Source organism: Alligator mississippiensis, chromosome 7, assembly GCF_030867095.1.
Source record: "Alligator mississippiensis isolate rAllMis1 chromosome 7, rAllMis1, whole genome shotgun sequence".
NCBI lineage: Eukaryota > Metazoa > Chordata > Crocodylia > Alligatoridae > Alligator > Alligator mississippiensis.
The window spans coordinates 74,947,965-74,966,806 of NC_081830.1; the positions used below are offsets into that span (position 1 = coordinate 74,947,965).

At 45.0% G+C, this 18,842-nt stretch overlaps 1 protein-coding gene across 1 annotated transcript in view; it reads right to left on the bottom strand.

Annotated features, from left to right (window-relative positions):
* Positions 1–18,842, bottom strand: part of SLC7A14 (solute carrier family 7 member 14) — a 75,357-nt gene that overhangs the window by 18,460 nt on the left and 38,055 nt on the right. Inside the window, exons 3-6 of the mRNA XM_006267718.4 lie at positions 14,505–14,741; positions 6,322–6,539; positions 2,427–2,573; positions 1,069–1,277 (exon numbers count right to left, since the gene is read on the bottom strand). Of these exons, the coding sequence (XP_006267780.1) occupies positions 1,069–1,277; positions 2,427–2,573; positions 6,322–6,539; positions 14,505–14,741 (811 nt within the window). The remainder of the gene's footprint in view (positions 1–1,068; positions 1,278–2,426; positions 2,574–6,321; positions 6,540–14,504; positions 14,742–18,842) is intronic.

Below are 18,842 nucleotides of genomic sequence, written 5' to 3' on the forward strand. Positions count from 1 at the left end.
TGGGATCAGTCCCTAGCTACTTCTGAGTTCAGACTGGTGGTTCATTTAGGTCTACAGTGCAAAAGTCTAATGTAAAGACAAATGCTAGGACAAATGGAGTGTTTTTAATCCTGGGTTACGATCATCTCATAGAATCACAGAGTTGGAAAAGACCTCAAGAGACATCTGGTCCAACCCCCAAAGGAAGTATTTACTCTTCTTCATCTCTATAGAGGTGAAACACAAAGTTCACTGTATGTTCTACCACTGGGGTGAGATTTTGTTCCAGGAAAAATATTTAGATATAATTAAAAAAAAATTTCTGGATGCTTTTCTCTCTTTCTTTCCTGGTGCAAAGGCCTCAAGTGTAATACTCAGCAGATCAAAAGTCTTCTGTAATGGCACTAGTATAATATAAAATGCTGTCCTGAGAAGGAAACCAAGAACATTTTAGGCAATTTGTTTTGAAAAATCTAAAAATCTCAAACCAAATGCAAATCTTGGCTTTCACACTTGTTAACTCGATAGGATTTTTTCTTAATAGGTATCTAACAGGTAATATTGTAATTTAGTCCTCTGTGAGTGGAGCATGACATGGACATTTTGTTCATGCAAAAACTGGATTGGGTGAAAAGCTATTCATTTGTATAAAGTTTAACATGAGCTTTCACTTGTAGCTCCACCCTGATTCTCCAGGTGACTTGCTCTGATTTGTGTTCTTATCTGCTGTCACTGACTATCATGCTGCTTCTACTCTTGTTTTTAGCCAGTGACAAACTGTGGCTATCAGGGTGTGGTGAAGTGTGAAGGAATGGCATCCTGCATCTTTCCTCTCCTTGCTCAGAATTGTTTAAAAGGTTTGCAGGCAGACCTACGCAGCTGTGACCTATCTCAAGCTCTCACTGTTTTCCTGACTTTGTGGCCTGTTGCAGTTTGATTACAGAAGTGAAATGCAGCTATTGATCTCATGGGTTTTCATAGGAAAGATGAAATGAACAGGAGTGGGGCTCCCATCAATCACTTTTATCCTTAGTTCTAGCCCAAAAGCAGCAAGGATCAAAAATAAGTGACAGCAAAAGCATGACTAACCTGAAGAGCAGCCCATCACCAGCCATGGCATAAATGACTCTAGGCATTGGGAAAAGGGAACCCAGCAAGCTCACTGTCAAGCCAGCCACAGATCCAATGGCAACGATGAACTTAGCAGTGTAGAATCCACGGGCTACGAACATTTCCATCAGAGGGGATTCAGTATCAATGTCAGAGGATGGCACCATCAGTGTTAAGATAATACTCACCTAACAGAGACAAAAGAAGACACCTGATAGGGGTAGAGGGACATGGATGGTACTTGGCTTTGTAGTGCAGGAGATCAGGTTATCAGTGAAGAGAGCCCAAACTATTTCAAGTGTGTTTTCAGAAATGGTCATGCTTCCCTTCATTGCTTAGAGACAACTTAAAATGTCACATGCGGGGGACGTCTTCACTACAGAATGATATATCCCAGTGGAAAACAATCAAAGAGGATCCTGTGCAGTCTTTAATTCTGCCTTCCTGTAACTACAAAGCAACAGCAACATTGTTTAAACATCATTATGACAATAAGCCTTGAAATCAGCATTGACTCGAGCCCATTAGTGTAACGAGACAGGGCACATAAAAGAATTGCGCTCTAGTTCACTGGAGAAGTGCAGTAGGAGTCATTTAGCCTCAACAGCTTGAAAAAGATAGGATCAGTTTGGGAAAAATTTCTGATGTAATTACAGCTAAAGGAGACTTGGCTTGTAACTGCTGTGATTAAAGAATGAGGTAACTTGGTGGCCTTGCTGTGGGTTTTCTGTAAAATAGAGCAACATTCCCTCCCTTTCAGAGACTCACTTGATTTTTTTTCATTACAATTTACATCTCCGAATACAAATGTGCATTCATTTGGATGCAGAGAAGCTGAACAATGCATCTGGCATTTCCAGGCTTGCCATCCATACCCGTTACTGCCAGCCGATGATCTGTGCTGTCTTGGCCAGAGTCCCAAACTCCAGCAGTGGGAGTGGTTCCTCTTCCAAAGATACGGCTGGGTGAATAGTTCCTGCCTCTTTTGATGCTCTTTTTCATTTTGCTGCAGTTTTAAACATTGAACTCCTCTTTAGAGCTGATGCTGTTGATTATGCACAGAGAAAAGACAAGCTGTCACATTCTCCCAGCAGCCAGCAGAGGAAAGGATAACCTCACCAGAATGGAAATATTTTAGTCCTTTGCCTGGAAAAAACAGACTGGGAGGTCAAAGGGTAGCAAAGGAAAACACTGATGTGTGTACAAAACCACAGCTGATTCATCAGTGCCCACCAGAGAAGGAAACCTTTGCAACATGTTCTCTGTGACACATCACATCACTAAGAAAACAGCACAGATGATGTAGTAGAGAAATGTTATCTGAATTTGGTACTTACAGACACGTATGCTGTCAGGCACATGACCAGCGAAGCTGTGATTGCGTAAGGGATGGAGGTATTGGGATTCTTTGCTTCTTCTCCTGTTGTGGCGATTATGTCAAAGCCAATGAAAGCATAGAAACAAGTAGCTGCGCCTTGTAGCACCTGCAGGTTTAATTGACTTAATCAGATACATTAAATAAACCTGGTTGAGAGAGCGGAGGCTCCTTGTGCTTCTCTTCATGTTAGGGTCTGGAGGACTTAATGTACGTGCAGAAGGACATATGCAGCTGGGCAATAGAGGCTGTAGTAGAAGCCACAAAAGGGGCCCATTAGCACGCCCCAGCCTGGAGGAAGTTTTTCCCTTCATATCTCTTCCCAAAGCCTGCTCCTTTTTAACATGAAGTCAGTAAGACCACTCATGCAAAACTAGGCAAATTTGGCCTGAAGCAAGTCCTTGAGTCCAGCTCTACTTCAGCCGTCTTTTGGACACCTTGACTGCCTATACATGTGCTTGGAGTTGGGGGGGACATTTTAATTACAGTGGTTCCTGGGCAGACACTCTAATTAAAACGCCTCACTGTCATGTGTAGTAAGCCCCTGGGTGTTTAAAAATGGCTATGGGATGCTTTATCTAAACCTCATTTTCTGAGGTTTAGATCAAGTTCCCCATGGCCATTTTGGAACATGTGGGGGCTTAATCACGTGACACGGTGGTGATGCTGGAGCATTCTGATTAGCAGACTTGATTAATCGCAGAGCAGATTCAATTAATTGAGCCTGCTCTGACACGTTCTAATTAGAACACCAACGAGCACATGTGTATGCAGCCTTCAGGCCTGGCCAGAGTATCCACGCCCACATGGTGGCATTTGAATTTGGGGCCTTAACTCTACCAAACATCTCAACATGTCACTTGAATCATGCCACATGCTGAAATACCTGGAAATCAAGGAGATTTGGAAGAATTAAAACATATTAAATCAATAATAGATCCATTTGGAATGGTGAACCCCTTGAGGGAGGAAGCCCTAAATCCTGTGTATACTGCTCCTTCGGTTATGGAGGTACATTCAGCTAAAGCTGGTCAACTGCAGTTTCCTAATGCTTGATACAGTTCTGCAGCTGTGCTGTCCCTGAATCTGATGACAGGTCCTGTCAATGACAGATGAGAAACTTCACCGGTTTTATCTATTTGCTCACTTTAGTGATGTTAGACCCCCAAATTGGATACATTTCATAGGAATTTGTAGCATTCTCACACATTCCACATTAGCAGACTTTCTAATGTGGCAGCTAAATGTGCTAATTGACAGAACACAATAGCAGAATAAAAGCAAGCAGATGAGTGCAGCTTTCAAAATAAATTCTGTTAAACCCTTGGATGCAGAATTATTTGTACTGTTTAAATGGTTTATTGGCTTTGTTTTCTTTAAATATACAATATCATTAAGGATCTTTATCGGAAATAAATGCTGAAACAGGCCTATGGACAGAGGCAGAGAAAGAGCTGGCCTTGAATTTCTGTAAAATATTGTGAGAGAGAGAGAAAAAAGGCAGAAAAAGTATTGGCATCTCAGAGAGCTCCAAGAAATGGGCCAAACTGGTTTTATTCCAGCCACATGGCATCAAATACCCAGTCAGCATCAAAGGATGAAGGTGAGCTCTACTCTCAAGTGGGCTCAATGATTCATTCTTCTTGGTAGTTTTTATCTAGCAATGAAATATTGATTTGTCTGAGGGAAGCGAGTGAAGCATGTTTGTGGTCTAGGATCCAGTATCAGAAATCTTGCTTTACTTTATTTTCCTGCTTAGTTTTCTGCACAAAACCTTTATGGAGTTGAGCAGTGAAAATCTAATAAATTAGCCTGGGTTTAGTCCAGCAGAGATATTTTCAGTCTCTGTTCATCCTTGGATAAACTAGTTCAAGCAGGCTAAAAAAGCCAAATCTGTTCAAATTCTCAGTCAGCTTTGAGCTAACATCCTTAAAATAAGCATTGGCAGGTGGTATTATGAAGTGCACAAAACAAACAGCTTAGAACATTTTTATTGAAAACCAACCAAAACAAATATCACCGTGTCCTCCTGTCTGTATAAAAACTCTGCTAGCTGTTCTGAACTCCCTCACTATAGATGGCTAAACTGCATCGTAAGAGGATGCTAAGCTGCATCATAAAAACATGGCCTCAGGTGAAAAAGTCTCCAAAGCACCCTAGTTACTGAGGAGGCTAATTCCCAGTGAAAGTCATGGGGATGCATGTTCCTAAAGCACTTAAGCACTTTGAAAAATGTTACTTTTCAGCTTTTTGCCTTTGTTCCAGTTGTTTTGCTGGGTCAGGGATTGGTCTTTGGACCAGACTTAGGCCTTGGATCCTATTTGATCTGAAATTTGGATGCGGGTGTGAAAAATGGTCCCAGCTTTTGGTCCTCTTTAATCTTTTGGAAAATCCTTCAGATATGCTGCTGTAAATCTCTTTCTAGGAAACATTTACACACAGCAGGTCCAGTCCTTCCTTTAGTGAGACCCTGAGCCATGAGAGACCCCACACTGCTTTCTGCTCAACTCAGACCAAAACTCAATGGAACAGTTTCCTCAAAAATGCTGCTTCATTGAGTCTGAAATGATATAAAGTTTTGGAAATATTTTGGGTTTGGCAGCTGTTACTGAAGCCAAGCCAGGGTTCTCAGGGAACTTGAACATTGGGACCTACATATACATTGGCTGGGGCAGACCTTCATAGCTGGTCTGCAGAGCTGGGGACTCCAGGACTCTCCCTGTCCCTATTCCCTGGTATTAGACTGGCAAAAGCAGCAATTTTGTTGAACAGCTGCTGTGTCAGGGAACTTCTGGTTTGTTGAAATTTTGGGGAAAAGATTATTTGAATGGATATGAAATTAAAAAAGAAAAAAAAAATCCTGCAAACCAGACACACTAATTTCATCCATCCCTAATTTGTCTCTCTCCTTCTTAGATGTATCCACAAAACACATCATAAACTTCAGCTGTGCCTATGCCCCACAGTATTCTTCTACCACTCTTGTTTATCAGACCCTGGGGCTTCCTATGACTCCTCTCTTTATAAGCCCACGGACTCATGAAGTGGAACCACGCCGGTGGTTCCTTAGCAAGAAGGAAGTGGAGGGTGGTCAGGGATTTTGACTTCCGCCTGGCTCAAAAGGAAGCATGGTCCAGTGGAGAGGACATGGAACTTGGGACCTGGAGATCTGGCTCTGACCCCTGCCCTGATGCTGACTTGCATTGTGAGACCCAGGGAAGGTCACCTTGCCCATCTGCTCCTCTGCTTCCTCTCCCAACATTTATCAGTTATGTCCAATGGGACTGGGGTTTTCCCGTGATATGCTTGTTGTATATTTAGCACTACAGGATCTCTAGGTATGCAATGCATGGGAAGCGCCTGTGCAATCATGGCCTGCAGACCCTGCATGGACTGATTTGCCCCGGGCCCCGCACCCTGCTCGGGTCAGCTCTGACTTCAAATCCCATCTCTTGTCCTGTCTGACTGCAGAGCTGACCCGAACAGGGTGTGGGGCCTGAGGCAAATCAGTCCATGTGTGGTACCACCCCTGCTCTGATCCCACGTGCCCCGGACCCCAAGAAACTGCCACTGCCATCTGCAGTGGTGGCGTCAGTGGTGTGGGGAGGGGGTGTAGTGAGTAGCTGGATGCAAAGCTGGCAGTGGCAGCAAGGAATCGCCACGGCCGCTCTGCCCAGCTCCGCGGGGCCCCTCAAAGCACAGGGCCCAGGGTGGCTGACCCAATTCACCCCCCACTAGGGACTGCCCTGCTTGAAGTAGTACCTAGTATGTGGTGCTGGCCCTATGTGGCCAGGGAGAAGCTTAAGCTTAAGGCTGCTGTTGATTATAACATACTGGATTGTGTACAAGACACTTACCCCTGACCATCCAAAGGGCAGGAACTGCCCCTCAGACCAATTGTCACCGTTGACAAAGAACAGTCCAGCTATCATGATGAAGACCCACACTGTCAGGTTAATGACATTGAGCACATTGTTGAATCCCACAGAGTTCTTCACTCCCATGGAAACAATGATGGTCACAATGACAGCGATAACCAAAGCCAGAAGATCTGGGTATGATTCTTCTCCTTTTCCTGGACAAAGGAAAGAAAACATTCGCCCACATTGAGAGAGGGAGAGAAAGAGAAGGAGACAGTGAGTCTCAGGAAAGACTCCATGTTTTAAAATGCTTTCTGGATTCTGGAGCATAGCTGCTCTGATCCCAATGCAAAGGCTTAATAGTGTTCAATAAACATGCACTACAAGCACTTGCTTAGAAGGCTCAAATTCAGAGCACTTCAGTTTATAATACAGAGGTGATCACCCCTCACACAACAAGACATCAGTGGGAGTTTTGGGTGGGTGGGCAAAGAACAAAGATCAGGTCCCAAACTGTGTAATGTGTCTCTGTTGCTCACATGTTAATCTTTCATGAAATACTTATCAAAACACCAGTCTACTGTTACTCATTAGCAAAGACACAGAGTATTGTTTGATCCACTGGTCAAGTAGCCACAATTAGCAAGTAGTTTCTGAATGCTAAAGAACCAGGCAGTTAGCTTGTTCTTTGTCACAGGGAATCTGCGCTGCTCCTGTCTGCTGAAGCATATTGCTGAGTCCCTGAAAACCCTCCATTGTCCTTGGAGAATGTACTGAGGATAATAGCAGAGAATATAAAATAAACTTGTGCAGCATATATCCTTTAGTTTTGGCTTTAAAACAGCTATTGGTTATGTGCTTGACAGTGTTTATGTTTATTCCGTTGCAGCCCATATGATGTTTCAGTAATTGGGATCCGGAGAAGCAGCTTCGACTGCAGTCTGTTAATGCGGTGTCTTTGTATGCACTCTCCCATTTGGCGTCATACTAGATTGCATGGACACATTGTTTTACTTAGCAGCACATGTTCATGTACTTGTAGGTGTGTCGGTGTGTCAGCATATGAGAAATGTGCACAAATGGAACTGTACTCATAGTAATTTGGAATACTATTAGCAAATATGTAAAATGAACAATGTCATTGTTATTTTTTACACAGTGGGTGCAAATTAGAAATGAGCTAACCAAACTATGGAGAAGTTCTTCACCAAGCTTCACCTGAGCCTTCTCTAAGAGAAGCTGGATTGGAACAAGCCAGGCTTTCAAATTCACCTAATGAAGAAGGGGAAAAGCATCTTGGCACAGACAGAAGTGCAGCTCCCCACTGTAACTGGGAAGGCTTTGCAGGACAATGATCCCCCAGCCCAAACAGAAGTTTGCTTTTAGTTCCAGGGAGGAGCATGGGCAACTGGTGCCACCTTATTCAGGGGGGAGGGCGCCCCCCCCAGCGACTGGTCAGTGACTGAGGGGGAGGTCCCCCATGGCCAATCTTGCTGACCGGCAGCGGCGGGGGGGGGGGGGGGGTGTCCTACAAGTTGCCACTGGTGTGGAGGGAAATCTAGCTGCTGGTTGCCAGTCTGAAGCCAGTTTCCCTTAGCAATGGGCCCTCCTCTCTCCCAGCTTGTCTCTGTTTCAAATGGGAGGGTGGAAAGAGAGGAGAGGAAGCTCATCTTAGAGGTTCCTTAGCTGGAGCTGGAGGGTGGAGTGGGTGAATTGGAGCCACGCCACCTTGCGGGGAGGGGGGAGGGGCTCCAATACATCTGCTTCACCCTCCAGCGGGGGCTGAAAAACCACCAAACTGAACTGTCTCTGCTCCCTTCCCCATCTCCCATTCTGGCTAGGGACAGACATTCATAAAGCCTGAGCCTGAATTAATTCAATCTTTGCAGGTTAGTCTAACCTTGCTAGGCTAAACCGATTTGTAATTGGACAGACATTCTCTCTGGACTGAGGAAATTCAGGCACATGCTTTCAGTGGCTCAGGCTAGAAGCTGGGGGGCACTACAACAACCCTCCCTTCCCTTACACAATGCTGAGCAGAGGCAGGGCATGGCCAAGCCCTGGCAGGACCTCTGATTAGGGATGTCTTCCTGCACCTCCCAGGCATTTCCTCGCTGGCTGCTCAAGGGGCAGGAGTGTTGCCAGCCCCCAGCCCCCTGCCAACACTCTGAGGCAAGGGTTGTGTGCAGTGCATGAATCTATTGATGATTCAGAGCTTTTTAATCTCCCCCTCTGCTTCTTTATCCTGTCTGCAGCAAACCTACAGCCAAGCAAGCCAGCAGTAGGATGATAACAGTGTTTATTACCCCATCAGCAAAACAATAGCCTCTCTCCATTAGTTCAAACTCTTCTTAAACAGCTTACCAGCTGACCTGTTGATTAGCTCCAAAAATCCCTAAGCAGTCACTGTTCTGTCTGCCTGTCCCAGTGAAATTGGAGAGACACACACACACAGACACCTCTCAGCATTAGTTAGCATACCACATGCCTAGGGTCCATGGGGCTGGGGTCCATGCAGTGGGAGGAGGTAGGGGAGGATTCCTGTTTGAGCAGTGAGGGTGGGGGTAGGGCAGGGGGAAGCCAGGCAGACCCTGCTCTGCCTGCAGTCTTTGCCCGAGCTCCAGCCAGGGAGCAGAGGGGAGGAGCCAGCTCTGCTGTGGAGCAGAGAGCCCTATCCAGCCCAGAGGGCAGGCTAGGATGCTGGGGGAGTCTGGTTTATCTTAAACCGGCAAGGGGTCTGGGACAGAGATTGCATAAACCAGTTTGACCCAAATCAGTTAAGTCTGATACTACATTCAACCTGCTTTAGCCATTTTCAAACTGGTTTATGTGCACTGAACATTTGTTCTGTTGCAGGTTTAAACCAGTTTCTGATCACTTAAGCCGGTTTATGTGTAATGTCTGTACCTAGCCTTTGAAAACAGTGACAGGCTGGCAGGCAGCACAGACAGAAGTTACAGAAGACGCTCTGTTTTGAAATGTCTTCATCTGACCCCTCATGCAATGATTGGCCATCTTTGAATGGCAGCTGTGCACTCATGTTTGGTCACAGCTATAGACTGTGTGGCCAGATCCTCCAGCAAAAAATGTCACTTTAAACCCATAGACTAACCTACCTAATGAGGAGGGTTTTAAACTAGTTTCAACAGGGGATGGAGACAAAAGCCCACAGTTAGGTAAAGAGCAGAGAGACCTGTATAAAGACGTAGGAATAGGAGGAAACATAGGAAACCTTAACCAGGATGTTTGACAGAAATCACCAGGTCAATCAGCTAATCATCGAAAATGTAGTATGGGGTATGGGAAGTAAATAGAAGAAACTGAAAGGCCTAGTATGCATACATGCTTATGATCTCATTAGAATAATTAAGACTGCTGTAGTTTCAACAACTAGGAAAATGACATGGATGGACACAGCTCATTCAGGAAGGACAATAGGGAAAAAAAGGAGGAGGTGTTTCTTCATATGCTGAACATACAGATACTTGGTTCTGAGGTCCACAATGAACTGGAAGGTAGATCTGTTGAAAGTCTCTGGGTTAAGGCAAAAGGGGAAGCCATAAGGTAGATGTTATGGTGGGTGTCAGCTGAAGACCTCCAACCAGGAGAAAAATCTGGTGCTTATGGTGATTTTAATTATTGCTGGGAGGTGCAGTGGTGCAGAGGCAGTTTAGCAAGGTTTTAGACTATTCTGGGGCCAATTTTTTGTACAGGGGATGGAGAAACCAACTGATGGGATGGACCTCATAAAGTGGGGAGGAATTGATTGAGAGTAGGAAAGGGGAAGGCAACTTGGCTAACAGTGGCCATGAAATGACGAATTCATTATACTCAGGAAAAGAAAGAAGTGGAACAACAGAATAACAAAATAGGAATTGAAGAAAACAAACTTTAAGAAACTCAGTGAAGTGGCAGATCTCCCATGGGAAGCAAGTGTAAGGGGAAAAGGAGGCCAGGACACCTGAGTGTTCCTAAAAAAAGACAAAATTAAGGGCAGGAGAGCATACTTTTCACAGGAAGGAAAACAGACATAGCAAAGAACCGGCTTGGCTAAGTCATGAGCTCCTCAATAGCTTGAAACTTATAAAGGAACCTTACAAAAAGTGGAAAGCTTGCTGTGATACTAAGGATGAGCAGAAATGTTTATTCTGAGTATGTAAAATCAGAGGCTGTGTCCAGATGAGTGCAGCTGTGCAGTATGTGGCGCCGCAAACATGTCTGCAGAGCCACATACAGCACATTTAGATGTTCTCCACACTGCAAGGGTGCGCTGCCTGTGCGTGTGCTGCTCTGCTTTTTTTTTTTCCTGTGGGTTTTTTTGACCCCTGGATATTCAGGGGTCAAAAATCACACAGAAAAAAATACAGAGCAGTACATGCACAAGTAGCACGCGCTGCTCAGAAGTGGAGCCGGGCCTCCCAGAGCCATGCTGGCAGACTCACCACTGCTGCAGCCCCAGGAGGCCCCCAGGACTCCAGGTAAGACTTCTAGGGCCAGCCCAATGCTGGCTCCAGCCTTCTCTACCCCACCTGGGGTAACTTGCCACCTGCCAAAGTGTGTGTGGCATGGGCGATCCCCAGGGACAAGTAGCAGGGCACAAGGTGCGCCACCGCTACTTCTCCCCAGGGAGCCAAATGTCTATGCTCATCTGGATGTGCCCAGAAAGGCCAAAGCATAAGTTAAGATACAGTTACCAAGCAATGTAAAGGTAGCAAATAATACTTTGGAAATACATTAGAAGTAACAATCATAGGATGGGCATCAAGGACAGGGACTCAATGGGTGTGTCTCCATGTGTATTTATATGCGCCTAAACTTAATGTGCCTTTACTTAAAGTGCATTAAGGCAATGTAGGCATGCATCTACATGTGGACACGCTAATGCACATTAAGGTGCATTAAATTTAGTTGCAAATAGCTAAATCACATTGGTGCACATGCAGATGCACCCAAGCCCATTAACATGGTGTGTATCCATTGATCCACACTGCCCTAATGCACATTAGCACATCTACATGTGGTCTAATGCAACTTAGCTATTTGTGCCTAAATTTGATACCTGCTTCATGCAAGTATGAAATTTAGTCTCACATAGCCTTAAATTGCCATTTTTAAGGCACATTTTTATGGGTATGCACATGTAGATGTACACCCTTAATGCACCTTATATAATGATTTCAGGCTAAGCCTGTTTAAAAGAGGTACATGTAGATGCGCCCAACAGCAATTATTAGACTCTAGGGAACAGAACATGTGAAGAAAAGCTAGAGGAACTGGGGTTCCTTAGTGTAGAGGAGAGAAGATTGTGTGTGAACGTATTAAATGTTCAAATACAGAAAGGGTTGTTATAAGAAGGATGGTGATAAATTGTTCTGGGTATCCACTGGGACAGGACAAGAAGTGACAGGCTTAAATTTCAACAAGGGAAAGTTGGGTTGGGTATTAGGAAGAAACTTCTAAGAATGAGAGTAGTTAAACACTGGATTACTGAGAGAGGTGGTGTAATCTCCATCACTAAGTTTTTAAGTGCAAGTTAAACAAACACTTGGCTCGGATGGCTTAGAGAGGGATATTTCTGTCTTGAGCTGGAAGTTGTCCTAGGTCTGATCCAGAATGAGAGGCACTTGGTCAGTGTTTCGTATATCTTGGTGTCTTTAATTGTCCGAGGAGAGAGTCCAGTGTGAGCACAGATGTTTGCTATGGTCAGTGTAGGAGTCTGCTCCCTGTAGGTTTTTTCTCAGTTTATGCAAGTCTGTTTCCAAGTGTTAGCTTTTCAAGGAGTTCTCTACTGGAATCACAAGATTTTGTGCAGACATTATGCTATTTTTAAATGATCCCATGCTGGCTTTTTAAGTATTGCCTCTGCTTAAACACTGCCTGTTTTCTGTTTCTTCAACTGGTCAGTGCTTGAGCGCTGCGTACAAGCTGGAGAGAACCACTCTGTAAATAAAATGATCCACAACAGTAATTTTACATACAGCTGCTCAAAAAGGCCTTCAACTTATGGGCTAAGGTCCCTTGGACAAGATCCAGCGAAGGAAAAAGAGGGTCTCATTCCCTCCTACCTGCCAGAAGAGTTCTGATCTTGTCAGGTACAGATGTCAGTGGTAGTTGAGAGGTCAGCACCTTTCAGGATTGAACCCCAAGTGAGGGAGAATTTAACAGGAGTGGCTGGAAGTTTCCAGTGTCCCTCCTGGAAACACATGCCACAGTGTAAGCTGGGCTTTTCAGAGACATGATCTGTGGTCTTCCTCCTGGATCAGATGAAATTAGCTACAAAAAGTGCAGGGTAGGGGGAGGCAGGATAAAATAGAAATCTTGTCCTTCAGTAGGGGGAGAGGTGAAAGGCTCTCCAGTAGCCAGGGAAGGACTGGGGTGGAGATTGTTCCTTTTCCTGCTGCTGCAAGGGAACAGAGAGAGTCTTAGAGAAAAGCAGCAGTGCTTACAAGAGGTTTTCCAGGGGCTGGTCCAGGGCTGGTGTGGTCCCATGCTAGAGTGATAAGAAACTGGGAAGGGAATCCAGGAAGGGCACTTCTGGAGTTTCAAAGGAGGCTCCTTTGAGTGAGATATGGAAAAGAGAAAGGAAGAGGCCCTGGAGGAGGGCAGCTGCTCTATGGTACAGGGGCACAAGGCTATAATGCAGAATCGTGGTGGGTCCTGGGCTCCTTTGCTGTGCCAATTCACAGTGGTGAGGAAGGAGAAGTCATGGCCTGGGGATGGGGCAGGGTGGCAGCATGGGAACAGCATCTCACTACAGCTCTAGAGATGTGAGTCTGAGCTCTGCCCTGGACTCATGCCAAAGGTTGCCTTTAGCTGTTAATGAGTGCCTAATTACTTGAGCTGGGGGACCATATCAGTCCCTTGTACCACTGGCTGTAGAAGCTGTGCGTCTTGACCAAGCTAGGCTAATGAGTTGCCAGGTCAAGTGGTTCCTTGACCGGAGGCGAGGGAAAAGGAAGCATGGCATTGTTTCTGAGACAAGGAGAGACACTGACACTTGCAAACCAGGGAAAGGACGTGTACACTACAACCTCCAGTACAGGACAGTTGCTGAGGAGACTTAGTATAGGCAACTTTTTATTGGGCTTTATTTTGCGGAAATTTGGGGCTTTGATACTAAGAAATCAGAAGAAATTCCTCCTGAGGAGATGAACTGAGGTACAGGAAGTGGGCAACGTGGACACATCTGCACACCTAATCAGCGAGGTAAGCCATCCCTTGGTGCAGCTCTACTACAATGCCTAAAGGTACCTATGGAGGCCTGGCAGGAGGCTTATCTGGGATTCTCTGTATGTCCCTATATTCATAAAGGAACAACAACACAATGCCATAAAATCTTTGTGCCAGGATGAGGACAGGTATTAACTGGCCACCTCCTTTGTTTGGATCTCCTTCCCCTACACTTTGTCTTTCTCTGCTGTCTCTCAGCCTTTTGGGACCAGTGGACCACTGTCAACCCTCAATATTTTTCACAGATCACTGTGTCCCCTTATTGTCTAACTTTTAACTGAAAACACAATTAAGATATTCAAGGACAACAGTATATGATCAATGGACCAGCTGTGGACCAGTTATAGTGACTCTGGAGAGCATTAATGATCTGTGGATCACAGTTTTAGGAATCACTACTGTAGTGTGCAAGCTATTTTAGGCAATGACTATGCCTTCTTTCAGGTTTGCTCACTACCTCATATGTTGTGGGCCATGGAAGCAACAAACAGTAAATACCATACCAGACACAAACAGGAGCATAGGATATGATCTTGGGAGAATAATCAAATCCTAGGCTTTGTTTTGTAGCATTAAGGGCCAAAGCCAACTTTGCAGGTGTATGAGAACCTTATCAAAGCTCAGCACCTTTCAGAACCGGTGTTTGGTTTAAGCTGATTTCCTAAGCATCTCAGGCAGGAGCACAGGAAGCTACAGGAAGCTGCATTGCCATTGGGATTGCAGCTCACTACAAGCAGAACCCAACTATGAGGGCTATCCATTTCTGAATACTCTCTAGTAGCCAAACTTTTGGTTGGCCTGAAATGTCAGAGAAGATGTTAGAGGTGAATGGGTAGTAAATTAGGAAGAGAGCATAGTAGCCAGGTCTGAGCTCCACTGAGGTCCAATTTGTCTTGCAAGGTTTAATAAGCCCAGTTAATGATGTGTTGCATGACAAGAGTATTCCTCACCTAGGCCATTTAACGTTCCAACGCTGTTGATCATCCAGCGGCTGATGGTGTGATTTGCCAGGGAGTCAAACATGCTACTCAGTGCACTTGCACCAGCTGCGGTGCCAATCAGGTACTCCAGGATCAGGTTCCAGCCAATGAAGAATGCCACAAACTCGCCCACTGTCACGTAGCTGTAGGTGTAGGCAGAGCCTGTGGTCTTCGGGACCCGCACTCCAAACTCGGCATAACAAACACCTGTGTAAAAAAAATACACACACCTATGAGAAAATGCAGGCTGCTGGACAAGGAAGGAAAGTGGATAACTACCAGTTGGATTTCACCTGGTGCTTCTGTCTGTCTTCTGTGTAAGGGAAGGTGTCAAGAGCTTTCCCCAGATTGTATGGGGACTATGTGCATCATTACTATGCCTGTAAGTCAGGACGTGTAGGACAGCTCTTTCTCTACTCCCTTGATGCCCAGGAAAGAACAGGAAGATAGGGTCACTACTAATGAGCAGCACATGTATTCAGGTTTCTATTGCATCTGAGCAATATAATAGAAAAAACTTTTCTGTCTGGCCTCTTGGTGAAATTTTGTGCACACCCTTTCAGCCACTTTCAAACTAGCCTGAGCTCTTTCATAACATAGGCCAAGGAGTGCCAGCTGGTCCTTCTCACAGTAGAAATTTGTTCTTCTTGGTTATGCAGGTGAATACATTCATGCTCTAAAATTCACAGAAATGTAAGGGGTAGAATGGGCAAAGTGGAGGCTGACTAGGTGATGAGCATCCTTGTGTTGTCATGCAGGCAAATCTAAACCAAAACACAGTAAGCCTTGGGACTTAGAAGTGGTCCCATAAATGCTGCTTATAAAAAGACTCAGTGTGGATGGCTAGTCTTTGGCTGGCTTCTGAAATATTTCATGCCTGCTGTTGTTTCAGACCAGGGGCAGGCAACCCCTGGCATGTATGCCAGAGTGCAGCATGCGAAAGCATTTTGCTTGGCATGTGCACCTTGGGGTGGATGGCAGGGAAGGGGCCAGGGCTGCAGTTCCCCTGCCATTCACCCCTGGCACACCAACATCTTACATGTTGAGGTTGTGGGTGTTTTTGACTCTGCCCGAAAACATTGCTGATCCCTGTTCCAGACAATATTATTTTTTAAGGTTTTTTTTTTAAAGGAGAGAAATCCAATGTTAACCATCTGCCTCACCTATTAAGAGGCCAAGAAGCAAAATCTGTAGGATATGATATCCCAGTGCAATCTGGGTAGTAATCTATGATACTGTCTGTTGCTGTACTGAGAACAAGAGTATCTATGCTACAGGTCTGACAAAGAATCAACCCTCAGCGTCTGTGAGGAATTGAAAGAGGATACGGAAAGTCAGTTACTTGCCAAGGCCTTGTCTTGTCTGCTGCTGTTGGAGTAATAATAGCCTGAGGCTTTTTAAGCACAGATGGCTTAGGCAGCTTTGGCTACAACAGGGATCAGTCAGTCAAACATTTCTTGCCCGATGTCAAGAGAACTAATTACTATATCGGAGTGAGTGAGAGATAACAGATGCAAAAGGGTAGTGACAGAGACTGAGTCATGTTGAATGAGCGAATGACAGTTTTATTGGAATCCATACTGGAATTTCATATTGCACAGGAGGAAGGGTGAGTGTGACTGAAAGCTTGCAAAAAATATATTTTTTTGCAAATATCTACTTGGTCTAATAAAAGATATCACCTCTGCCATGAGTTCTGATTTCTTTTGACTGTATCCCTGAAACATGAACACAAGCAAAAGGAATACAACTATACGACTATAACCAATATAACTGTAACATGTATCCCTGAAACACAGAAGATATCAAATTTTAGCCATTTTTTAAATGAAAACTTCATAATTTTACAAGAAGGAAGAAAGTTCACCACCTTGGAACCTGAAAGCAGACACCTTGGCTCCTGCCTATTGTTCCAGCTCAATCTGCATGTTCACAGAGCAAAGTGCCTCTACACAAGAGAATTTCCTACCCAGGAGAGCATCCATCACACCATCCTCCTGTGCAATATGAAATATCATAACTAGAAGGAAACATAATTCAACATCCTGCTTGACAACAGGCAACATCAAGGTCAATAGACTGTTCTAACTTTTATCTGAACCTTATTTGCACAAAACGAACTATTCCAATCAGGAGACCTTATAACACCTTCAGCTCTCCTGTGAAATTGAATTTTCATTTCCACTTAGGAGAAATTTTACAATATCTGCATTCTCCTATGCCCGAGGAAGGGTGTGTTTGCTGGAAAGCTTGCAAATAAATTTTTTTTTTGCAAATATCTAATTGGTCTAATAAAAGATATCACCTCTGCTACGAGTTCTGATTCCTGTTGCCTGTAGACCAATACAGCTACAACCTGTATCCCCGACAGTTTTATTGTTATGTGCTAAGGGAGGACTGCATTAGTCCTGGACAGAACAAGTGGAAGACATGCTCCTTGCCCAGGATGTTCCGGTCTAGAAGCCTGATCTTTCTAGATGTTGAACACCGAAGACCTGGAGACTTCAGAGGAGTGGGTTCCTGCTGAACAGCTGTGACCCCCGTTGGCTGTTTTAGAAGAGAATCAGAAATTATTTTACAACCTCTTGATGTGGTTTCTGTTGGGGCTTTGCAGGGGTGGGTTTTGGGGGTGAATTGTAGGTGGGTTTGTGAGTGTGGGGTTTGTGAGTGGGTCTGTGGGTGGAGGTTTGTGGGGGTGGGGTTTTTGGGTGGATTGTGGGAGGGATTGTGGGTGTGGGAGGACTGTGTGGTGGTGGGAAGGGGGTGGGAGGGACTGCTCAGGGTGTGGGTTCCCTGCCCACCGCACAGTGCACAGCCCCCCTGCAGCAGCAGTGGTGGCCATTGGGGTGCTCGTGGCCCACTGTTGGCAGAGACTGCCTGCAGCGCAGTACTGCCTCAGACTCGGCGCCTGCCCACGGTGCAAATATGCATGCATGGGGGACATTTTTTCATTCCTACCATGCCTCCTACAGCCTCTCAAACTGCTTTGAGATACTGCAACTGGTACATGCTCATTCATCTGGACACAGGGGATGTCTACAACAGCTCCCTGGCTTTCCTGAAAGCATCACCAAGAAGTGTGCCCTGCCCCACCTGTGCCAAACACAGGACAGTCAATGAAGCTGCTATAAGGCATTCCTTGCTGCTAATCTTGAAATCACTTGAAATCACTTGCTTGAGAGTGGTGGTGGGGGCAGCAGAGTGGGACTGAGTCAGTGGAACATGCTTCTTAGCAGTGCTCTGTCTGTACAAATGTAGTACAGACATATTCAGAGAAGGTGCGTGTGTATCCTCTGTGGCAGAAAATTACTGTTATCCTGCCTGATTCAGGACTATTTCCACTCTGCTAGGAAGGACAAGCTGTAATTAACAGCTCTTCTTATGCCAGCAGGTGGGGTGACACCCTTAGCGGTCAGAGCATGCTCTCACACTGTGCTCTTTTATTCATGCATTTACTGATTCATAAGCCATTACAATCCTGAGACCAGATCCTGGCAATGGCACTGTCCACAAGCAGCTACCAAAAAACATGGCAAACCAACGTGAAAAAACCCAGAGGCTATGGTTTTCAAAAGTACCTAAGTGAGGCTGGAGTACAAGTCCACAAGCAGCTCCCAAAAAACATGGCAAACCAACTTGGCAGCACATCCACACCCAAACTATTATTCCTACTTGGGGCCCAGATCTGTGCAAGATGGAGTTGTACATATGATGGGCATACAGTCGTGCTACCTTTGAAGCATGTATTGGATTGAATCGTGTGCTCTTGTGTATCAAGCCAAAACACAGCGTTTTGTTCTCTTATTATGTAATTGTTCTTCTAAGTAAGGAAATAATTATTGACTGGGAATGAGAGGATCTGGGTGGTATTATGGGCCTCCTGGCCTAAATTTGGTTCTATATAAAGCCAGTAGCAACACTCCCAATGTCTTCAATAGGGAACAGCATGCGGTTCTCCAGGAGTAGAAACATGCTCATTTCTAGTAGCTACTTGTCTCCTTCACAGATACGGTCTCTCCTTTTGGGGGTGCATTTTTCAAGCTTTCCATTACTTCTGCCTCCGAGGTGAAAAGCAGCCCTGGAGTCTGAGAAGTGTTATTCCTTCACCCCAACAAATTCTTTCTTGAACTACAGACAGTGTAATAACCTTTTTCATTACTATGGACTTTTATGAACTAATTATTGTGAATTAGATGATTTTAGAAATATATCTGGAAGAAAAGTGATGCTTTTGCTGAATGTTGCATAGTGTGTGTGTGTATGCATGCATTGTTGCATGTAAGTATGTGTGTGTGGTTACGTGTGCAT